At 40.8% G+C, this 24,396-nt stretch overlaps 1 protein-coding gene across 1 annotated transcript in view; it reads right to left on the minus strand.

Annotated features, from left to right (window-relative positions):
* Nucleotides 1-2,454: 2,454 nt before the first annotated feature.
* LHFPL1 (LHFPL tetraspan subfamily member 1) overlaps nt 2,455-24,396 on the minus strand; it is a gene marked incomplete at its 3' end in the record, with an annotated part of 36,402 nt that continues 14,460 nt past the window's right edge. Inside the window, exon 3 of the mRNA XM_080795567.1 lies at nt 2,455-2,636. Coding sequence (XP_080651693.1) covers nt 2,455-2,636 — 182 coding nt within the window. The remainder of the gene's footprint in view (nt 2,637-24,396) is intronic.

A 24,396-nucleotide genomic window follows, 5' to 3' on the forward strand; every position in this document is an offset into this window, starting at 1 on the left:
ATGAGGAAGATAATTTTTTTAAAGATTTTATTTATGTATTTGACAGACAGAGATCACAAGTAGGTGGAGAGGCAAGCAAAGAGAGAGGAGGAAGCAGGCTCTGCTTAGCAGAGAGCCCGATGCGGGGCTTGATCCCAGGACCCTGAAATCATGACCTGAGCCGAAGGCAGATGCTCAACCCACTGAGCCACCCAGGTGCCCCGAGGAAGATAATTTTTGACCCGAATTCAATCATCAGTTCCTTACTACGTTATTCCTCTAGTATTCCCCAACTTGGTAATAAGAACCACCAGTATCCCAAAGTGGTCATCCCAAACTTTCACTTGCACCCTCACCTACACATATCCATTAGACTAAGTGCTATGGGACCTAACCTAATATAGCTTCTTTCAAATTTATCCATCTGCTCAAGCCCCACAGTTACTACCTTAGTCAGGACTGGATATTTTACACCTGGGTTACTGAAATATCTCCAGTTTCTCCCTGTTCTCTTTCTCCTCACTGTCATCAAACTGATCTTTGAAAAAACACAAATACGTTCATGTTGCTTCCCTTTTGGTGGTGCTCCTTTAGGATAAAATCCAAATTCTTTATCCTGGTCTAGAAAGCCTCATGGAATCTGGGTAGTATCTCCCTTTTCAGCTTCATTTTTTGTCACCACCCTTTTTACAACCCTATTCATTGCTTTCATGATGATGCCATATTCTTTCATGTCTTCATGCCCCTGCTCCTTTTTCTACTACACTCTTGCTTTTGCTGACTAAGTGCCCCTATTCAGCTCTCAGACTTATCATAGGCATCATCTTTTCTATAAATTTTTCTCATGAATCCCTTCACTCCAAGTTAGTTTAATAACCTCTCTTCATGATCCTTTAGCCCCCTCTTCTTCGCTTACTAGCACTTAACACACTGGCCATTATTTATCTATATGTCTGTCAATGCCTACCACTCTCTCTTTTAGGGTGAGAAAGTGTTTCTTCTTCCTTCATCCACAGCAATTAGCACAGAATGCAGCATCTAGGAGGATACTCAAGAGATGTGTCCTGAATGAGTGAATAGATTAATGGATGAGCTCATGAATGAAATATATGCTTGAAGTCACTTACCTATGTAAGGTCAATATCAGGACCCTGACCCTTCTTGAAATGGCATGTAACTAATGAGGCCAGTTTTTGCCATTTCTTCCCTTCCAGGTGGAGTTGTACCCAAACCACTCTGGAGTGATTAAGGATAGAAAGAAATGAGTTGGCCTTTTGAACCCCAGCTCTCCCTAACCCCTAAAGCTGTAGTTATGGAACAATAGAGCTGGCCTGAATTAATTGGAGTGAGGGAGACAAATTTTGTTCCTGGGAGACACCAGGTTCATCTACACCATCCATCAGACTTGAGCACAGATGGGACGGAGGCCAGCCCTAAAAATACATCCGCCCTAGATGACACCAAAGCTGTGTTCTTTCATGTCTAATTCACCCCAGATGGAGGGGAAAGAATTTGATGACCAGTCTTTGAAACAGGCAGAGAAACTTGTATTATGCTAAGAATGACTATTGGAGCAAAAGACCACTGTGAATTTCTTTGTCAATAAAAATGAACTCTAATAGAAATTTTAATAAGGAGCCAGCAGAAACATCCTTGTCATCATCATTGTGAATTCATGTTTATTGAATGTACAACAAATGCTAGTCTTTGCTCAGAACATTGGATGAACATCATCTCCGTATCTATAAAGGACTAGGCAATACTTGCCACTAAGTTGAGGCCAGTCACCTAGCCAGAACACAATATGAACTCTTATGAATATTCTAAAGCATAATAAGGAAGGGGTCTTAGACTATATGCAGTCATCCTTGATTAGTATTTTCCCCAATGGGTGTACTCCTCCCCACAAGCTTCCCCACAACTGGAAAGGAAGAGAAGCAGGAGAGAGTAGGAAGAGTCAAGGTACAGTCCAGAGAAAGTCACAAAAATTTGAGCAGTGGCACTCCATAGATGTTTGGAGATGGCAGTAAAGACCAGGGGGAGGGCCATATGCATGGAGTGATAGGAACCAGCCCTGTTCATCTCCTGGTCCTTCCCTGCACATGTGTTCTTACACAACCTTTAAGTGATAGACAGGATCTGTAGAACTCTGGAGATCTGCTTGATCATGAAGTTACCTTCCAGGTGAGGTTTTCTCCTTATTTTGCACAAAGGAACACTTTGGGACTTGAGGGCTAGTGGGTACTCACCAGTTAGGTAAACATTTGAGAGAATCATTGTTCTTGATGAATTTTGTAAATAAGCACTGACCCACTGGCTTAAGGGAAAGTGAAAATGAATGACTGATGATTTAAAAAGCATGCAAACATGAGGCTACACTACTAGCAGGTGGTTAGCAAGTGGCCCAGTCTTAGTGCCTCTTCTCAAGGCCATCTTCCTTTCTCTTTCCCACCCTCTCCAATCTTCTGCCAAACCTCAAGATTTGAGGCAATGGTCAAGCTCCATGGCATAAGAATTGGTGTTCTTCATGATGCTTTCTGCCAACATGACAGGCTTGGGGTTTCTTCCAGCAAAACAAGAGAGCCAGGTGCAGATCAACATGGCTGCAGCTGCTCCACCTCCAGCACAGTAATAGGCCCAGCCAAGCCGACAGGTACCTGTAGAAATAGGGACAGAGACATGAGGGTTGGGTTGTCTTCTCATACATTCTCCTTGGGGTATTAGAGTTAATGTGAGAATATGAAACAGTGAGTGCAACTGGGCCTCCTGTTTCCCCCTTTCCTCTTTTGCTGATGGTTGGTATTTGCTTTACCAAGAAGTTATAGAATTTTATTCTGTTACAGTAGGAATCTGGGGGTGGTGTGGGTGGTAGCAGTGATGGTGCCATAATGAAACTGATGACAAGAACAATTTGATCAAGTGTCAAGAACTATGCTAAACTCCTTAGACATACATCTCATTGACCATTGCAGTAACTATATGAGATATGCACTCTTATTATCCCTGTTTTATATAAGATGAGGTAACTGAGGCACAGATTAAGTTAATTATGAAAATCAGAGAGCTAGACAGCAATAGAGTCAGAATATAAACTCTGGCTAATCTTGACTCTAAAGCTTTACCTTTTTCACAACATCGATGTACTGCCGTGCACAGACTATTTCCAAAGAATTGTATTCTGCACCATCAGGAGATTTGACAGGCACAAAAATAAATAAAAATCCATTGCCCCTTGTTACATGCCTCTATCTTAACCTGCCCTTTCAGTATCCAAGGAAGAAATATATTAGAATCAAGGTCAAGCTTATAAAACAGTAGTTTCAATTTAAAGGGTAATAGGGAAGGTCACCGGCTCAAAAACATCCACTCCACCACCTGCCTTTCTATTAGAGGTAGATTCTGTCCTTTGAAGTATTTATGTTTTCTCAGAGAATTTTCCCTCAGAAAATGTCAATGCCCAAAGAAAGGAGAGCTATTAATTTATAAGGGAATAGAGCAACAACTAATTGTTAAAATAAAGTGCCTAAGCAAATAAGACGCCAGAAACTGGAGAAGATGCAGTGATAGAAAATTGTAGAAGGGCCCCGAGAAAAGAGGTAGACAGTGACCTTCACCTACCTCACAGTCCTACAAAAAGCTAGTCCTGACCATTGTTAGTTAGTTGGAAATGTCAAGACTGATCTTGATAACTTACTTTTTTTAAAAGATTTTATTTATTTATTTGACAGAGAGAGAGAGAGAGGTTTCACAAGTATGCAGAGAGACAGGCAGAGAGAGAGCGGGGAAGCAGGCTCCCTGCTGAGCAGAGAGACTGATGTGGGGCTCGATCCCTGGACCCTGGGATCATGACCTGAGCTGAAGGCAGAGGCTTAACCCACTGAGCCTCCCAGGTGCCCTGATAACTTACTTTTTAATAACCAATTGCTTTTGTTCACATGGTGCTCAGTGAACTTCAATTTTCCTTCTTTTAATTGACTATTTGGCATGTCATATAAAGAATATAGCATGGCCTCAAGGTAAGCTCTTTGCTCTTCCATTCAGGCCAGCCTAATTTATTCCAAATTTCTCACCTCAGAAATAGTGTTCCTACCACCACCAAAGTATTATCCATACTGTCTCTCCTGCCAGAAACAGCTTCTTCCCTCTTATTCACCAATTCATATCTTCCTCAGAACACTATCCAGGACTTCCAGGAAACTTTTCCAGATTAATCCCAGTGGGATCAAGTCACCTCAACCAAGCAGCCCTCTAGGAGCTTATGTATATCCCTTACATGGGTGTACCTATTGGATAAAATGTTGGGAGGAAACTTTGCATATGACATATTTTTCATCTCCCTTTACCCACTTTCAGACTGTTGGCTCGACAGTGCAGATGTATTTGTTTTTTTCTTGATAATATCTCCCATGCTCTATCAGCAGTGGGTGCTTACTGTGCATGTTTTAGCCTAACAATACGCCAAATATGGATACACTTGCATTTTTAATCCTCAACATACAAATCTATGGCTTAAATTTTTTATTAAAGTTATGAAACCAGCTGTAGTATTATTCTATTTGTTTCTGGAATGTGCTACAATTCTTCCCATCATAAGACCTATGCCTACTCTCTTGCCTAAATTGCTTACTGCATATGTACATGTACACAAATACTTCCCACCACTCTCTTTGCCTAGTCAATATTCAGTCATTCTTCAAAGCTCAGCCCAATCATTAATTCCTGACCTCCTAAGTCAGATTCCTTCATCAAAGGCTCTTGTTAGTACTGTGTATACTTCCTTCTGTACTTGAATCCCTTATCCCCTTCCATGACAATGTCAAAGTTTAGTTCTTCAGCAGAGACAGTATTTTACCAATAGATGGAGGCAGTCATATAACTCTTGAAATCCCATGGTCCCACCCAAAATTATACTGAAAGCCAAACTATAGTAGATGTGGAAACAATGCAATCCTTAGATAGAGTGAATTTGAAAGTGAACCCTTCTTAGAGAAAATAATTCAACTATCCACAAAGTGGCCTTGACATGAACAATAATGGTGGGCCTCTGGAAAAAAATAAACTGAAGAATACCATACTGAGGTAATCAGCCAATAAATTTGTATCCTCTGTCTACCTTGTCACACGTCCTTTTAGACATACACACATACTTATTCACTAAAAAAAGGAGATTTTATATAATGCTTTCAGTTTCACAAGGTGAAAACTCTACATGTGGGCAAACCTTCAACTTCCACCATCCTCAGGAAGAAGCTTGAAGATTGTATTGTACCCAGTTCACAGATATGAATGTGAGGCTTAGTTCATAGCCCTAGGAGCTCTCTCAGAAGCAGAGAGGTAGAGGCAGGGATCCAGACCAAATCTCTTTACTCTCAAAGTGGTACTCTGTCCTCTATACTGGTTTCCTCACCCTCCCAAAAGCCAATTTTTCCTCTTAGAGGACCCTTGACCTATAAGCCCTAAAGAGGGGGTTCCTAAGTTAATTAGTAACAGATTCACCTGAGCTTCTCCCGTAGCCCTCCTAACCAAAATCTCCTGTGCTCACATGGTAGAATAGAAGGAGCCAGCCCTGGAGTGGACCCACTTTCAGGCAATTTCCTCCTGGAGTGGACCCACTTTCAGGCAATTTCCTCCTCTCTGGCATGCTCCCAGTCTAATCTAGACAAGGCATCAGAAGTCTCACTCTGTTTCTTCAGTTACTTGTCAAGTCATCCCCCTATTAGAATAGCAGGGATATTTTTATTAGATACATGCAACCTAGGACCAGAGAAAGACTTGTTTCTGTAAATGAAAGGAATAAATGTATAGCATGCCATTACTCCAAAGCCCCAGGCAGGAAGAAAGCTGACAGAGTGGGTAGCTCCAGAGTGAAGAGCTGGCTAGAAGGGCTTCAATAAACCTTATTGAAGTGATGTCAGAACTAGGTATCACAGAGTTAGGAGCCAGCACCAAAATGCTTCCATAGCCACACCAAATGCAATCAGTTTATTCTCACAGAGACTCCTATTAGGCCACTGAACAGCACCTAAGCTCCAGGCTGCTGCCACACAGGTAGCCAAGAAGAAATGGAGGAAACATATCTTCTATCCAACCCTTCCCTACAACCCTACCTGTTATTTGCTTGAGGGAATAGAGAGGTTATATCAGTAGCATTGCAAAAGGGTAGAACAAAGCAAAATTTTCCAGAACTATGTCTTTAGTTGAGAGGGACTGTCAGTATTCACATACTCCACAGAAAGCGTGGACACTGGTCTGATGGCCTACAGAGGAATTTGTGTTTCCCATGGAAGGGTACAAAATAGGGAGCAGTGATAATGAGATACCACACTTTACCTCCAGTCACCTTTTAGTGAAGTTCCATGGATCATCACCATTCCCTAAGTCCTACTCCCTAAAGCACTGTTGATTATTCTATTCATCTAACAAATATTTTATTAAGTACCTACCATGTGCCAGACATTTTGAATACACCATCTCATTCGATTCCCACAACAGCCATGAGTATTTTCATTAACAGCTGAGAAAACAGAATCTCAGAAAGAAAAGTCACTCTGTCGACTTACAAGTGTCAGAATTCAGATGTGAGTGCCAAGACTGAAAGTCCATGGTCATCTACTTCAACCATGCCAGTAGAGTGGAGCCAAGGATACAAGTTACTATGGTCCAAGACTTATGGGAAAGTATGCCTTCAACTGATCATTTCAGCTCTCTGGGTCTCAGTTTCCTTTTCTTTAAGTGAAGGGAATTTTTCTGGACAGATTTTTTTAAAGATTTATTTATGTACTTGAGAGAGAACAAGAAAAAAGAGAGAGAGAGAATGCAGAGGGAGAGGGAGAAGCAAACTCCACACTGAGCAGGGAGCCCAACGTGGGGCTCGATCCCAGGGCCCTGAGATTGTGACCTGAGCCAAAGGCAGATATTTAACTGACTGAGACACCCAGGTGCCCCATTGCTGGACAGATTTTTAAAAGCCCCTTCCGACTCAAAATTTCCATTCTACTATGAACATGATAAATGCCTTAAGAGCATGGAAATACTACAGGAACATCTAGGAAAAGAATTATTTGTATCTGAGAGAATTCAGGCTTACATAGTGTTTTATAGAGAAGATAGCATTTCAACTTGACTTTAGCAGTGGGAAGTGGGCATTCAAGGCAGTCGGAGTGGTTGGTGTGACCAAAGTTATGTAAGTGAGAAAGTTGACAACACATTTCAGAAACAGTACCCCATTCAGAGTTGCTTCAGAAAAGGAGCTGTAGTTGGCAAATAATAAGCTGAATATAGACCAGGAGGACTCGTCAAATCTGGCATCTTTCCCACAAGCAATGGGGAACAATGGGAGTTTTCTGACCAGAGGATGAAATGATAGAACAAGGTTCCTCAGCCTTGGCACTAAAGACATTTTGGGCCAAAAAAAATCTTTGTTGTATGGGAGTGAGGTGAGATGGAGGGGGAGGTTTGTCTTGTGCATTGTAGCACCCTGGCCTCTACCTACTAGATGTCTGCACCTTATCCCTCCCTCCTGAGTTGTGGAAACTGAAAATATCGACAGATATTGTCAAGTACCCATGGGGTTGGGAGTGGAGTGGCTTGCTTCCCATTAGGAAAGACTGAGAGGTATAGTTTGGGAAGATTAACTTAAAATCTTTGTATAAAAGGGATTGGAAACAGTTGTATACTGTAGGAAGAGACCAGTTAACTGGAGGACAAGGATGCTGGTACACATCCAACAATACATAATCCAACAATACATAATGCTAGAGAGCAAAAAAATTATCTGGCTAAAAATGTCAGTATTTTTGAGGTTAGGAAACCTTCATCTAGGCAAACACCAGATATTTACACTTCAAATTACCTCCAAAATGAATCTTGATAACTGAACAATTAGGCCAACAGAAAAGAATCTTTTTCTTAAAGAACAGCTGTGCATGGTTTCCTATTGACTTGGGAAGCTGACTAGAACTGAGACAGGGTCAACTTTGAGCATTCTAGTATGCTAGCCCAGGGATGCTGGGGAAGGTCAAGGAGAGAGATCTCACAAGGTATTCAGGAGAAAGTACTGATTCCCTGAGAATCAGGAGGTAGGAGTCTTTGAAGAAATCTCTTAACCCCCCGGGATTCCAGCTATCTCACCTCTAAAATGGGAGAAAGTAGTTAAGTATCTGTCTAAAGACAGCAATAAGGACCAGATGTGTTCTTGAGGTCCCTTTCAGAAATAACCAGGCTCGATTCTGCCTCACCTTTCAGACTGACTGCACCAATTCTGAGCCTCCATGCTAGAATTGTTCTCCTGTCCTCAGAAAATAATGCAGTGAGCTAACATCACAGCTGGGGATTGTCTCTACACACATGCATAGGTATCTGTGAAGAGAAAGACTGGGCAGTAGAATAAGGGGAGAAAAGAGGTCCTAACTACGAATTAGCTTTATGCAAAAATTTTTAGAGGAGCCCTAAGAGAAGCCTATTCCTTTTTGTGCTTTTCTGTATAATTTCTAACACTCTATCTGTGAGTCATTCTATTCCAGTGCTGAATTTGCTGTGACAGGATCCCTCATAAAAGTTATTAAATCATCACTCAGCAGTGGGCCTGACATTTAAATCAAGACATGTTGCTTTTATTCCAAGTTGCAAATCAAAATGGTTTGGAGCTTGACTCTATTTTCTTTGATTCAGCATTAAGTTATATTATTACATCTCTGCTGTTTAGAGAACAAATTGTCACTGGCTGCTACTTAAACTGACCCCCTCCATAGAGCACCAGTCCTATGTCCTTAGGGATATGGTGTCTGGCCAACTGTAAATGGATCATTATGAACTACTGGAAGGCGTAAGCCACAGGCTGATGTTTTTGGTGGGGTCTAGTACTGGTGTGGGCATCAGGATTGGGAATCAGAGTAGGGAAGAGTCTAATAGAGATGCTCTCTTTGCAGAGGGCATGCTCAGAATGCCAGCTTAGAAGCCAACAATGTTAGAGAACTAATCCAAAGAAAGGATTCCTGCTTGGAGAAAGAGGGAAAAGGCATAAAGAGAGTAAACCCACTTTAGAAGACAGTTTGACAATTTCTTATAAGACTAAAGATACATATACCATATGATCCAGCAATCATGCTCTTTAGTATTTACTCAAAGGAGTTGAAAACTTAGGTCCACACAAAAACCTACACAGAGATGTTTATAACAACTTTATTCATAATTGCCAAAACTTGGAATCAACCAAGATATCCTTCAATAGGTGTATGGATAAATTAACCATGGTACAACCAGACAATGGAATATTATTAAACACTAAAAAGAAGTGAGCTATCAAGCCATGAAAAACATGGAGAAAACTTAAATATATATTACTAAGTGAAAAGCCAATCTGAAAAGGCTGCATATTATAGGATTCTGACTATATGACATCTGAAAAAGGAAAAAACTATGGAGAGGATAAAAGAATCAATGGTTGCCATGAGTTGGTAGGTTTGGGAAGGGATGAATAGGCAGGGCATGGAGGTTGGTAGAGCAGTGAAAATACTCTGCATGATAGTATAATGGTGGATACATGTCAACATATATTTGTGTTAATGTATAGAAGTTACAATGCAAGGGAACAATAATGTCATAAGTTTTATCATCTAATATACTCCAATATCCAGGGAACTTGAGAGATACTGCTCTAGCCTTATAGACATAATAAAGGGGAAAGTGACCTCAAGGATGGAGGAGGACCTCCAATGGGAACCAGCATATTGCCCTCAAACTCACCTTCCAGAGTAGACAGAATAGATATGCAGAGATGTCTGTCTAGGAGCCACCTGGGGGGACCTTCCCAGCCTTCATCATATCAGACCAGGCTGCCTGCACTGGCCCTGCAGAGCAATCACCTCAGCTACAGAGAGTACCTAAGTTCCTTTAGAATTCTATGGAAGGAAAGGGGAAGATCTAGAGAGAGATCAAAGAAAAGAAAGAGTCTAAAAGAGAGTCAGCGGGGGTAGGTAGAAGAAGAAGAAAAGAAAGGCAGGTGGAGTTTGTTTAGAAAACATTAGTATAAGATTAGAACACCAGACAACCTGTTAAATAAGGACTGAGTGGAGAGGCTGAGGTCTTCAACAGACCTCTTCCTAATAAAGGTGGGGTTTTTCCAGAGTAGACCCAGCTCAGGAAAATCAGCTGCTCTTCCCATCACTGTAGCACCATCTGAGCTTATGAAGGCAGGACTGCAACCCACCTCCCAAACTGCTGTTTGGTGTGTATGGTGGGGGGGAGGATAGGGTTGCTATTAGCTTATTCAACATATTTTTGCCATGGGGACCTGCATTTTGTGTTAAGCAGGCAGCAAGGGTTTGGAAGAAGCTGGTGGTCCCATCTGTTCAGAGAGATACTGCTAACTATAGGGTCTCCATAGGTAGCAGCATAAAAATATTTTCAATGCAGCCAAGCTAAATGAGGAGAGAACTTTCTCTGCTAGGTCCAGCACAGATGAATAATTGTAAAAAATAAAGCAAAGCCAATGAATTCAAGGGCAATTGCAAAACACCCTATCCATCCCCTACCCCACTATAGCCCCCGGCAAAAAGATAGCCAAAGCCATGAGGATAGCTTTCTTCTCACTCTCCAGGCTGGGCATGAATTTCAACAGCAGCCCAGATTGGAGGCCCAGAACCTATTAAAGATTCCAGAAGCCTGTTAGGCTCCCTTGCCAGAGAAAAAGGCAAAACAAAAAATCCTTTGGAAATGTCAGTAATTCAGGTAAACGTGTTTTTTGTTAGTAGCCGCTATTTCTAGTCACTTCCTAGAAAGTCAAGGTAGCACTCAGTAAAGAATCAAATCCTCATGGTGACAGAGATGCCCTGACAGGGTTGAATATTTTTTCTCATACACTTTTGCCAAAAAAAATTGAGTCCTTCCATTGAAATCTTTCCTGATACAAGTAAGCATTTGCTTCTGACCCATCCTTGTATGTTGCCAACCAGTCTTTCCTATTTATGTTATTTCCTGCATAGCTATCCTGAGTTTAACTACTCTGATCATCTTTTTCTTCAGTGGGGAATAAAGGGCAGTAATTAAGTCTCAGGTCAACTTAGATTATGCTTCTGTGTCTTTCTCAAGATTGGCCCCCACCTACCCCTGAATAAACCTTCATTTCACTCTGTGTTGTTCTTTATATAGCCCATCAGACTAGACTTGAAGAAACATTTCAGAAGAGCTTTGGGAATTGCTATAGACTGAATGTTCATGGCCCCCATAACTCATGTTAACTCCTAACATGCAATATATTGGTATTTGGAGGTGGAGCCTTTAGGAGGTGATTGGGTCATGAGGGTGAAGCCTTAGTAAATGGGGGTAGTGCCCTTATAAAAGGGACCCCAATGAGCTCCCTTACCCCCTTCTGCCATGTGAGGACACAGTGAGAAGCCTGACACATATGAATCAGGAAGAAAAAATTCACCAGACACTTAATCTGCTGCCGCCCTGATCTTGGACTTCTTAGCCTCCAGAACTGTGAGAAAAATAGTTCTGTTGTTTGTAAGCCATCCTGTCTTTGGCATCTTTCACAGCTGTCCAAATAGACTAAGACGGGTACTCTCCCCAAAGGACTAGTCAAAAAAACAAGTACTGGACCTGCTTGACTCAGCATGAGCTCTGTAAGATACTTGGCCTCTAAGAAATTGGCCCCTCTCCTCTAGCATCTGCTCGATAGATTTCTGATTGCATCCACTTGAACTTTTTCAGCTAATAAAGGCACTGTGGTAAGCTTTTTAAATATGTTGTTTTTGCATAGGTAAGATCAACAAGCTAGACTGGGTGAAAGGGAGCCAGAGACTGAAATGGAACAAGTAAACAGACTATTAGTGTGACAGGTGCTATGACATAGAGCAATACGACGATATAGATGTGGGGCATCAAGTGCAATTGAAAGAGGGCAGGGAGTTTTCAAGAAAAAGTAGGGAGTTACCTAGCTGAGGAAGGGGAGAAGGGTATTCCTAACTATGGGAAGAACGCATGCAAGGTTGTAAAGGTTTGAAAGAACATGGTATTTCAGTGTGGCTGGGCAGGAGGAGGAACTTGAGTGCTAATGGAAGTGATGGCCAAGGTCCCTGCAGGCTATGCTTAAGGAATTTTTTTTCCTGCAGGCAATGGGGAACTATTGTTAAAGAATGGGAATGACATCAGATTTGCATTTTTGAAATATCATTTTAGCCACAGAATGTAAGACATACCAAGAGAATGGTGTGCAGTATCTTCAAGAATATAGAGAGAGTCACGGGTTGTTTTCTATAATATAGATGAAAATTGAGGCTAAGAGAAAGAAGATAGGTTCTAGAGTTCTCATGTGCCTTAGCAGTATTGCATCATTTATTCCTCCTGATGACTGATATCATTATGATTTGGGATTGATATTATTATGGTTGTATTTGATAGACATATAGAATATATATATATGTACATATATATATATATACACATATATAAAATGTCTCCTCAAAGCTTCTTAAAGACTATGTTCTTGAATTCTTTTAAAATTACGTAGTGTCTCACTTAGTATCTCATATACAGTAATTGTCCATCATATGCTTACTGATTGATTGTTATATACTTTTTTTTCTGATGGGACTAAGTGGCTTTATTGGGGAAAGCCAGGATTACAATGGATTTAAGAGTTGGCATTGAGGCCCTTCTTCTTGCCAAAAGTGGGTAGGAACCATGGACTTTACCTCCAAGCGTGAGGCTGGCTACTTCTGGGACGATCAGAGCCTCCACTCTACACTGACCCAGGATAGCCTCATCCTCTAGGGGTGTGTCTGACAGGATCAAGACTTGATCTTCTAGAGTGATGCCCTCCAGCAAAACTGAACAGTAGCCACTGCAGCCTCTACTGCAAAGACGGAGTCCAGAAATAGGAAGGAGCAATGGTGCACACATCCTCACCACCTGCAGCAAGCCACATCACTGCTCTACTGTTAAGTACTTTCGACAGAATCTTCAAATACTTATGAATGCTAGAATACCAGAACTGGAAAGCTGACAAAGCTCAGGACTCAGAAGCAAGTGCTCCCTCATTCCAGTCATTGACTTAGCCCCATACCTGCAAGGTTAAGTTTGAACATCAGCTATTTCTATCCGTGCTCCATTGGCCAATAGATATAGACCCTAAAGGCTCTCCTTGGGCCCAGTATCTCTGGGTAACAACCAATACCACAAATAATACCACCCAACATGTGTATAACACTTTACAATTCACGAGGCACTTTTCCTATTCATTATTTCATTTAATCCTCTTGTATTTGTCTTATTCATTCATCAAGTCCCAGGTAGACGCAGGAATGTCATTAGAGAGAAAGCCATGGAGCAGACAGATAAGTATTTGATCAAGTTTGCCACTTAGCCAGAGAGTAGAATCCAGCTCAGGCCCATATGTGCTCAAGAAATCATGTGGTGCACAAACAAGGTCCTAGGTGAGGATGACAGAGAATGCTATTTGCAACCATGACCTGTCATTTACAAACTGAACCTGTGGGGAAGTCATTTAACATTTCTGAGTTTCAACTCTCCCATGGGTACAATGGAAGTGACACTACAGAGCAGTGGTGAAGGTCAAATGATATGATACATATAAAGTACTCAGCACAGCACCTAAAATGATCAGTACTCTGGGCCCATTAGCTAAACACTTTTCAGCTAATCCACTAGTTTCCACAAATGTCTGGAGAAAGCTTTAGCATACAGATTTCTAGTCCCTGCTAGAGATCTATAGAACTGTGATCTCTGGGGAGAGGGCCCAGATGATTGCAATGCACAGTCTGATGGGGAATCACCTGAATGAGACCATATCATTAGCTCAAACTCATCCAGCCTTTAGACGAAAAGTCAAACTTGAATTAAGAACCTACAAGGAGAGGGGCCCTGGGTGGCTCAGTTGGTTAAGTGACCAGCTGTTGGTTTCAGCTCAGGTTGTGGTCCTGAGATCCAGCCCACATAGGACTCTGCACTCAGTGTGGAATCTGCTTAGGATTCTCATCCCTCTGCCCCTGCCTTCTATGCTCTCTCTCTCAAATAAATGAATAAATAAATAAATCTTTATTTTTTTATAGTTTTTAAAATAATTTTTTATTATGTTATGTTAGTCACCCTACAGTACATCATTAGTTTTTTTCCATTTTTTTAATTTATTTTAATAAACATATAATGTATTTTTATCCCCAGGGGTACAGGTCTGTGAATCGCCAGGTTTACACATTTCACAGCACTCATCATAGCACATACCCTCCCCAATGTCCATATCCCCACCACCCTCTCCCGTCCCCCCTCCCCCCTGCAACCCTCAGTCTGTTTTTTGAGATTTAGTCTTTTATGGTTTGTCTCCCTCCCAATCCCATTAGTTTTTGATGTAGTGTTCCATGATTCATTGTTTGCATGTAATACCCAGTGATCCCAGTGATCCATGCAATATGTGCCCTCCTTAATACCCATCACTGGGCTCACCCACCCCCCACCCCCTCCTCTAAAACCCTCAGTTTGATTCCCGGAGTCCATAGTCTCTCATGGTTTGTCTCCCCATTTGATTCCCCACCCCCCTTCATTTTTCCCTTCCTTCTCCTAATGTCCTCCATGCTATTCCTTATGTTCCACAAATAAGTGAAACCATATGATAATTGTCTTTCTCTGCTTGACTTATTTCACTTAGCATTATCAATGTAAATTTTAAATATTTCAATTGTATCAGTCAGGATAATTTTTTTGAAATCTATTTTTTAATTTAATTTTACTTTTTCAGTGTTCCAAATTCATTGTTTATGCACCATGCCCAGTGCTCCATGCAGTACATGCCCTCCTTAATACCCATCACCAGGCTCACCCATCCCCCCTCCCCTCTCCCTTCCAAAACCCTCAATTTTTTTCTCAGAGTCCACAATCTTTCATGGTTCATCTCCCCTTCCAATTTTCCCCAATTCACTTTTCCTTTCCTTTTCCTAGTGACCTCCATGTTATTCTTTATGCTCCACAAGTAAGTGAAACCTTACGATAATTGACTTTCTCTGCTTGACTTGTTTCACTTAACCTAATCTCCTCCAGCTTCACCCATGTTGATGCCAATGTTGGGTATTCATATTTTCTGATCACTGAATACTATTCCATCGTATATATGGACAACATCTTCTTATTCATCTGTCTGTTGAAGGGCATCTCATCTCTTTCCATAGTTTGGCTATTGTGGACATTGCTGTTATGGACCTCGGGGTGCATATGGCCCTTCTTTTCACTACATATGTGTCTTTGGGGTAAATACACAGTAATGCAATTGCTGGGTCATAGGGTAGCTCTATTTTTAACTTTTTGAGGAACCTCCACACTGTTTTCCAAGGTGGCTGTACCAACTTGCATTCCCACCAACAGTGTAAGAGGGTTCCCCTTTCTCCACAGCCTCTCCAACATTTGTTGTTTCTTGCCTTGTCAATTTTTGCTATTATAACTGGTGTAAGGTGGTATCTCAAGGAGGTTTTGATTCGAATTTCCCTGATGGCTAATGATGTTGAACATTTTTTCGTGTGTCTGTTAGCCATTTGTATGTTTTCTTTGGAGAAGTGTCTGGTCAAGTCTTCTGCCCATTTTTTGACGTCATTAACTGTTTTGCATGTGTTGAGTTTGAGGAGTTCTTTATAGATCTTGGATATCAGCCCTTTGTCTGTAGTGTCATTTGCAAATATCTTCTCCTTTGCCTTTGGAGACATGTTTTGAAAGAAGATACTGTATTCAACACTGCTGTGGCCGATGTCAAAAAGGTCACTGCCTATGTTCTCCTCTGGGATTTTGATTGGATTCCAGTCTCACATTGAGGTCTTTCATCCATTTAGAGTTTATCTTTGTGTATGGTGTAAGAGAATGGTCGAGTTTCATTCTTCTGTATATAGCTGCCCAATCTTCCCAGCACCATTTATTAAAGAGACTGTCTTTTTTCCTCTGGATATTTTTTCCTACCTTGTCAAAGATTATTTGACCATAGAGTTGAGGGGTCCATATTTGGGCTCTCTATTCTGTTTCATTGGTCTATGTGTCTGTTTCTGTGCCAGTAACACGCTGTCTTGGTGATCACAGCTTTGTAATATAGCTTGAAATCAGGCAACCTGATGCCCCAGCTTTGTTTTTCTTTTTCAACATTTCCTTGGTGATTCACGGTCTTTTCTGGTTCCATACAAATTTTAGGATTGTTTGTTCCAGCACTTTGAAAATGCCATTGGTATTTTGATTGGGATAGCATTGAAAGTATAGATTGCTCTGGGCAGCATAGACATTTTAACAATGTTAATTAAAAAAAAAAAAAGAACCTACAGTCAGCTTGATGCAATGCTATGGGCTTTCTCTTGAAAGATACATTTGTAGGCAATTTCTCGCAACTCACCTGGATGAGACTCGGTAAAGATGGTTTAAAAAAGTCATGCAGGGGGCACCTGGGTGGCTCAGTGGGTTAAAGCCTCTGCCTTCGGCTCAGGTCATGATCCCAGGGTTCTGGGATTGAGCCCCACATCTGGCTCTCTGCTCAGCAGGGAGCCTGCTTCCTCCTCTCTCTCTGCCTGCCTCACTGCCTACTTGCGGTCTCTATCTGTCAACTAAATGGATAAAATCTAAAAAAAAAAAAAAAAGTCATGCAACACAACAGATGGACATATAGGTTAACCCCTAATATGTGATTCTAACTTTGCCAGAGAACTGCCCTGAGGATGTGCAAGAACTGTCCCTGGTTTTCCTCCTGGTTCTTGCCTTTGAAATCTATTTCACTTATTAAATAACATGGGTCAGTCTAACCTAAAAGAACAGCAATAATAATAATAATGACAGTTCTTATGACATTTATTCAGTTCAGGCCCTGTGCGAAGTTTTAAGTATGTCACTTCATTCCATCCTCACAACACTACGGTGAAATGGGCACCACAGTACTAACACCCCTATTTAAAATGGGTTTCTGTTTTTAAACAAAGGTTTAGGATACTGTTTCATCCAGAGTAGCCAAGGAAAGACACTCACTAAAAGTGAGCGGAATAAAGAAGACTTTTATTGAGGTTTATAGAAGGAAATTTGAGTGGAGGATACAGAAGTAAGGAGGTGAAGCAAGAATCAGATTCTTTAACCTGAGATCAGAGGCGGGACAGAAAGCAGCAGAGGAACAGAATGAATTCACCTGACTTTACCGCCATCTGGTGGTGGTCTGATGGACAGACAACCAGCTCACTACTATTTCAGTCAGAGAGCCTGCTAGACCCTCTGCAAGGGGGGAAATAAGGCCAAGTAAAACAGAGAACCTGCCCTTTGCGGTCTTTTCTAGGTCCTCTGGAGTCACCAGGCTGGAAGTCACCTTAGGGATTGACTATTCCAGGAGTAAACACCCTTTTTCTCATGCAGGCTATTTTCAGGAAAGTCAGAAATGTTTATAAGCACCGTCATTTTTTTTTTCTATCAAAATGAAAATAGCTTAGCATCCCATGGGATGTATAGAGTCTCATTACTTGAAGTTCTTGACTATTTTTAATAGAAGATGGTCAGTGAGAAAACTGGCACTGAAGTTTAGTCATTAAAATGATAGGAGGAATCAGTAGATACGCTTTCTCAACTTCTACTCCTTACACCTGTAGGGCATTGTTTTCATAAATCACATTCACATGCACTTTGTCATTTCATGGCCAAAACAATCCCTAAGGGTAGATAAAATCATCCTCACTGTAATCGCTGGGAGCTAGGTTTAAAGAAGTGAAGTGTGTATGAGAAATCTGAAAGAGCCAAAGTGGTCCAAAACAAAGAGCAAATGGTGGTTACCAGGAGATGGAGGTGGATAGGGAGATAGGACAGATGTTGTTTAAAGGTACAAACGTGCAACAGGTAGTCAATAAGCCCTAGGGGCCTAACGCAAAGTACAGTGAATATAGACAGTAATATTGTATTATAATCATCAAACTTGCTAAGAGACTAGAACTTAATTATTCCAAACACTACAAAGAAATAATGATGTAATATGATAAAGGTGCTAATAATTATTATAATGGCAATCATGTTACAATATAGAACTGTATCATTTTAACATGTTGTATACCTTAAATTATACAATTTTATAGGTCAAATATATTTCAATAAAATCCACAAAAATATAAGGATCTGAAATGACTTGGCTATGGTCACACAGTAAGATGGCTTCATTCCACTCAGTACAACATTTAGAGAGCGCCAAGCATGTGCCAGGCACCAGGGATATGCTGTTGAATTACGTTGCTCCCTGACTCACTGTTTCCCTCCTGCCTGTTCCAGCTTAGCTAGCCCAGCTTCTCTGGATGGGAACGCCTCTTTGTGTGAGCCAGGAGGACAACTAAAAAAAATCTTAAGCAACACCTTAGCCATGAGTTTTCCAGAAAGACAGTCTTCCCAGGACATTCTAGCTGTTGGTGCCCAACAAATGAGTTGCTTTTCCCAATCCCCTGGGTCAATCCCTGGCCCTCACTCCCATGGGTGAGTGATACTAAAAGGCTCCTCTCCTCTAGGATGGGTGCCTTATACTTAAGGTTTATCTTTCTGGGCTTTTTTAAATTTTTTTTAAATCTTTATTTGTTTACTTGAGAAGGAGAGAGAAATAGAGATAGACTGCGTATGAGTGGGACAGGGAGGGGCAGAGGAAGTGGGAAAAGTAGACTCCCAACTGAGAGCGGAATCCGATGACCTTGGGTTCAATCCCAGGACCCTGCGATCATGACCTGAGCTAAAGGCAGACATTTAACCAACTGAGCCACCCAGTCACCTGTACCCTTCTCGTTTTTTAAGAATACAGTAGATAAATATGAAATTTAGTCAAAGACCTCACCACAAAGGTAGGTAACATCAGGGATCTAGGTAGGTATCTGGGGCCTCCGTTGCTCATCAGTCTAGTTCAATGCTCTCTCTATTATAACAGGGAAACCAAATCTCAGGGTGGGGAAGTGACATGCCCAAGCAAATTTCAGAAAATTAAAACACAGCTGTCCTGATACTAAGGCCAAAACTGTTTCTACCACACTCTGCTGCCCCTCTGTGGACATGAGAATATATTAAGCTGCTTCATTGTGCTCTGGAGAGCACAAGAAAACAGACTGTCCACAAAGAAGGAAACTGATAGAGAGGAAAGGTAACAGGAAATGCCTGGAAACTGAACCCATAAAGTCCAAACCCCGAGTCACCGTAAAAGGCTTTGAACTGGCAAGAATGAGAGGAAATGATGAGAGAGCAAAGGAAATGGGCCTCTGAAAGAGGAAACACAGGGAGCACACACAAGGCCTTTGGGTAGCCTCTGTTGCAGGCCTTTGTCAAGTGGAATGAGTTTCTCTGTCCTTCCCAGAAGCCAAACCTGGGGTATCCTCCCTAACTAAGGAGGCTCTTGAGAATTGGGCTGACTACCTACTAACACAGGTTACATTTAGTGCAGCCTACTGTGCTAAATGCTTTGTACGCATGTATTACTTCCTTTAATCTTCTCAATAACCTTACAGGGAAAACTATTTTTTCAATCCCCATTAAGGGAGACACAGTGAGGTTAAGTAGCATGCCCCAAGATGCAAAACCAGTAAGTGGCAGGGCTCCGATTTGAATGCAGATCTTTCTACCGTTAACCTGTATGTTTAAGCCATCAAGCAATAAATAATGGCTCCTGGCTTTAATAGGTCCTTTTTCTGAAAACTACTGAAAAGTGCTGGGAACATTTCCATTTCAACAATTGGTATTATTATAATGACAATGATGATACTGGAACTGGACAACAACTGTTGACAGGTAACTGTATACCAAACACTGTACTAGGTGTTTTGCATGTGTGATCTCATTTAATCCTTACAGCAGCCCCAGGAGGTAGCAATAAGCTCCCACATACTGAAAAACTGGCCCAAGGTCACAGAGCTAAGGATGCAGCTGTGCTAAAGCCCACTCTTAACACTAGGCGATCTTCCCTTGGGTTTCTACCCTGGTTCCCACTGTTTTGATGTCAATTAGAGGCTTGATGAAGGACAACTAGAAGGTGTAGTGAAATGCATTAATTTACTGTTGGACTGAGGATTCATGTGTGTGGGATCAAGTTGTTGAAATCTCTATTTGATGGCCAGAGTTTAATTAACAACCATAAAAACACCTTTCTCAGCTTAAATCTTTCATTTACGTAATCAAATTAAAGTGTGGGGAAGTTTGCACTTAACGGGACTGTTGCTAAGAGCCTTTGTCTGACTTTCCCCTTCTTACTGATTGAATTATTCATTCAACAAACAGGTATGGGATTGCCATTGAGCAGCACCTACAATATGCCTGAGAGTCAGGAAGCTAGTTCCAAGTCCCTTCTTTTGGGCCTTGAAAAAGTCACCTACTCCTATTGGTCTCACTAACTATAAATAGCCCCACTGATTAATCTGCAAGGTCCCTCTTATTGTAGGTTTCAACGCAAGCTCCTGATTAGTGTTTGGGGTTTTTCCCCCCTGATTTATATACTTGATTGTAATTTCTTATTTATTTTTTATTGAGATATAACTGACATATAGTATTATATTCATTTCAAGCATACTACATAATGATTCAATATTTGCATATATTGTGAAATAATCATCAAAATAAGCCTAGTTAACATCCATAACCATACATATTTATAATATTTTTCTTATGAAAACTTTTAAAATCTACTCAGCAGCTTTCAAATATATAATACACTATTAGTAATTATAGTCACCATGCTGTACATTATATCCCCAAGACTTACTAATTTTATAACTGGAAATTTGAGCCTTTTGACCCTCTTCATCTATTTCATCCACCCCCTGTCTCTGGTAATAACCAATTAGTTCTCTACATCCATGACTTTGGTGGGTTGGTTGGTTGGTTGGTTGGTTTGGTTAGCTTTACAGGTCATACAATATTTGTCTTTATCTGACTTATTTCACAGAGCAGAATACCCTCAAGGTCCATCCATGTTGTTGAAAATATCAAGATTCCCTTTTTATGCTTGAGTAATATTCCATTGTATACATATTCCACATTTTCTTTATCCATTCATCCATTAATGGATACATAGTTTGCTTCTGCATCTTGGTTACCGTAAATAATGCTGCAATCAATAGGGAAGTGAATATATCTTTTTGAGATAGTGTTTTCATTGTCTTCAGATAAATACCAAAAAATGAAATTCCTGAATCATACGTTTTTTAATTTTTTGAGGAACTTCCACAGTGTTTTACATAGTGCACTCCTACCAACAAAAGTACAGGAGTTCCCTTTTTGCCACATCCTCACCAACACTTGTTACTTCTTGTCTTTGTGATAGTATCCATTCTAACAAGTGTGAGGTGATGTCTCATTGTGATTTTGATTTGCATTTCCCTGGTGACTGGTGGTATTGAGCACCTTTTCATGTACTTGTTGATCATCTGTATGTCTTCTTTGAAAAAATGCCTCTTTAGATCCTCTGCCCATTTTTTAAATTGGATTGTTTGGGGGGGAGTTGCTATTGAGTTGTATATGTTCTTCATATACTTTGGAGATTAACCCCTTATCAAATATATGATTTGCATATATTTTTTCCAATTTGGTAGTTCGCCTTTGCATTTTGTTGATGGTTTTCTTTGCTGTGCAGAAGCTTTTAGTTTTACACAGACCCACTTGTTTATTTTTGCTTGTGTTGCCTTTGCTTTTTGTGTCAAATTCAAAAAGTGATTGGCAAGACCTATGTAAAGGAGCTACTTCCATACTTCCTATGTTTTCTTCTAGGAGTTTTTTGGTTTCAGGCCTTATGTTTAAGTCCTTAATCCATTTTGAGTAAATTTTTGTGTATGGTGTAAGATAGTGGTCCAGCCTCATTCTTTTGCATACGATTGTTCAGTTTTCCCAACACCATTTATTGAAAAGACTTTCCTTTTCCCATTGTATATTCTCGGTTCCTTTGTCACAAATTAATTGACATATTTGTGTGGGTTTATTTCTGAGCTCTCTAGTCTGTTCCATTATTCCACATGCCTGCTTTTATGTCAATACCATATTGTTTTGACTACTATAGACTTATATTATAATTTGAAATCAGGACACAAGATACTTTCAGGTTTGTTCTTTCTCAGGACTGTTTTGGCTATTTAGGGGTCTCTTATGGTTTCTTACAAGTTGATTTCTTCTTTAAGTGGTAAAAAAGAAAAAAAGCAGTCAATTCCTTAAACGGCTTAACTAATGATTCTCCTGGGTCAGAGCCAGGTATGTTTCCAGGGTGTTAGAGCAGGCACTGAAGGAGGATAGGGACAGCAGACTGCAAGACATGAGAGAAGAGCCTAGAAACAGGAGAGGCAGTGGAAGGAAGGTGGTCACGTAACCAAACCAACCTGCGTTGGCTCCTTGGTGAGTCAGAAACTGCACTAGGTTGAGTTGTTGCACAAAGTAAACTTTATTTGCAGCAAATAAGGAGGTTACGGGGAGTAGCTTTCAAAGCCATGAGTGCCCAAACAAGGGTGGATGGGTTCTTTTTATTTAGGGTGAGGATGAATATTTAGATAGGGAAGCCTTGTTATTGTATGTAGAGACAGGCATAAGGTCACAAATGTGCTGTAAGGAACCATGCCTATACATACATTGCATGTTACGTAAATGAGGCTGAGTCCCCACCTTGGGTGGAGATTTTAGCATTATAATAAAGGTAGTCATCTGTCATTCTAGAGGTCATGCCATGGTCCATCTGTGTAGATGGGAGTCAGGGGCTAATTTAAAACTGGTCTGGATGGTTGGGGTGGCTGGAGGTCTTTTCAGGGCAGTCACTATTGCTTGAGGCACAGTTTCACTTTCCATTTGCCTGAGTTAAGAGAGAAGCTGGAAAGAAGAGCCTAAGGAAAATGTGGGACAAAGGTCTGTGAATACAAGCAGGTAGGCAGTAAAGGCAAGGTCTTGGGGTCTTGCTGGTGATAGTCAAACTTTTGGGGCGCCAGAGTATGGGGATTCCTTATACAATTGTGCTTTTTTCTGGAGAGAGCCCTCTGTTCTTTTATTCTCCTTTCTTGCCCCACCCAATCTCTTTCTTTCAAGAAGAGCAACTAAGATAAGTAGTACTGTAAGGAGTAGATATGCTAGAAAACCAGAGAGTGGCCCTGGAAGATTGTATATCATCTTAGAGCATATGAAACAAGAATTTTGTATATCTTTCTTCTATGATCAAGTTTAGCAAGACAGTGTAGGTGTCTTTATTAATGCAAGTCAAATCTAGAGGCACTTTAAAATTTCCTACACATGTCCATTCCATTTACAATCTCTTCCAGAATCCCATCAGGTTTAGCTGCCACCTTCTGTATTTGTACCCTGGTTATACTAAAAGATCAACAGGGAACTTAGACTGAGGGTGGAAGTGAAGGAAGCAAGATGTAATACTCGGTACTTTCCATGATGTTTCAGACATTTGTTTCTGAAAACAATAGAGCTAAAGTGTATCTTGAGGAGAATTCGCAAATGACTTGAGACACATCCTCACCAATGGAGAGGGGGAAAAGTCATTGTAGTCACACACAGAATGGTGAAATTAGGAGATAAGCACCTGTCACAGTTCTGCCTTTCACTTGATCTATGACCTTACACAAATCACTTTACCTATTCCTACCTCCAGGTTTCCTCATTATAAAATGGGCATATTACCATCTGCTATCCATGCACTTTTGAAAATCAGATTAGATAATACTCATGAGAACATGTTGTAAATGTGATCCATTGATAGAAGGTATAGCTCTTACCTTAGAATTAAGTGCTACTGATAGCAGTAGTTTTGTAAGCTAGCTTGAAAACAACTATGTCACATTGGAAGTATTTAGCTTCTTGAAATCTTCAGTGGGGCTTATCTGGGTGATAGGCCATTGGGTATGAAGGAATTCCCTAGTAGTTTTGTGGATCTAAGAGGATTTTGAAAATCACAATGAAACTAAAATACATTTATTTGGAAGCCAGCTGAAATGTAGTCTCCATTCAAGGTTCCTTTTCATTGTACCTTCACATTCTCAAGGACATTGCTTTTCTGCATCAATCTCTCTCCATTACAGAATCATTATCATCATGAGTCAAGTATTTGACCAATTTAGAAAAAGCCTCTCTCTTTTTTTTAAAAGATTTTATTTATTTATTTGACAGAGAGAGAGAGAGATCAGAAGTAGGCAGAGAGGCAGGCAGAGAGGGGGGAAGCAGGCTCCCCACTGAGCAGAGAGCCCGATTCGGGGCTCAATCCCAGGACCCTGGGATCATGACCTGAGCTGAAGACAGAGGCTTTAACCCACTGAGCCACCCAAGCACCCCAGAAAAAGACTCTCTTAATCCTATATTCTCCTCCAGCTACTGCTCAGTTTCACAGCTTTCCCCTGTAGCAAAACTTTTTGAAAGAGTTGTTTATACATGCTGTTTTCATTTTCGTCACCTCACAATGACTCCAGTATCTATAAC

This window comes from Martes martes (genome assembly GCF_963455335.1).
Source record: "Martes martes genome assembly, chromosome: X".
Lineage (NCBI taxonomy): Eukaryota > Metazoa > Chordata > Mammalia > Carnivora > Mustelidae > Martes > Martes martes.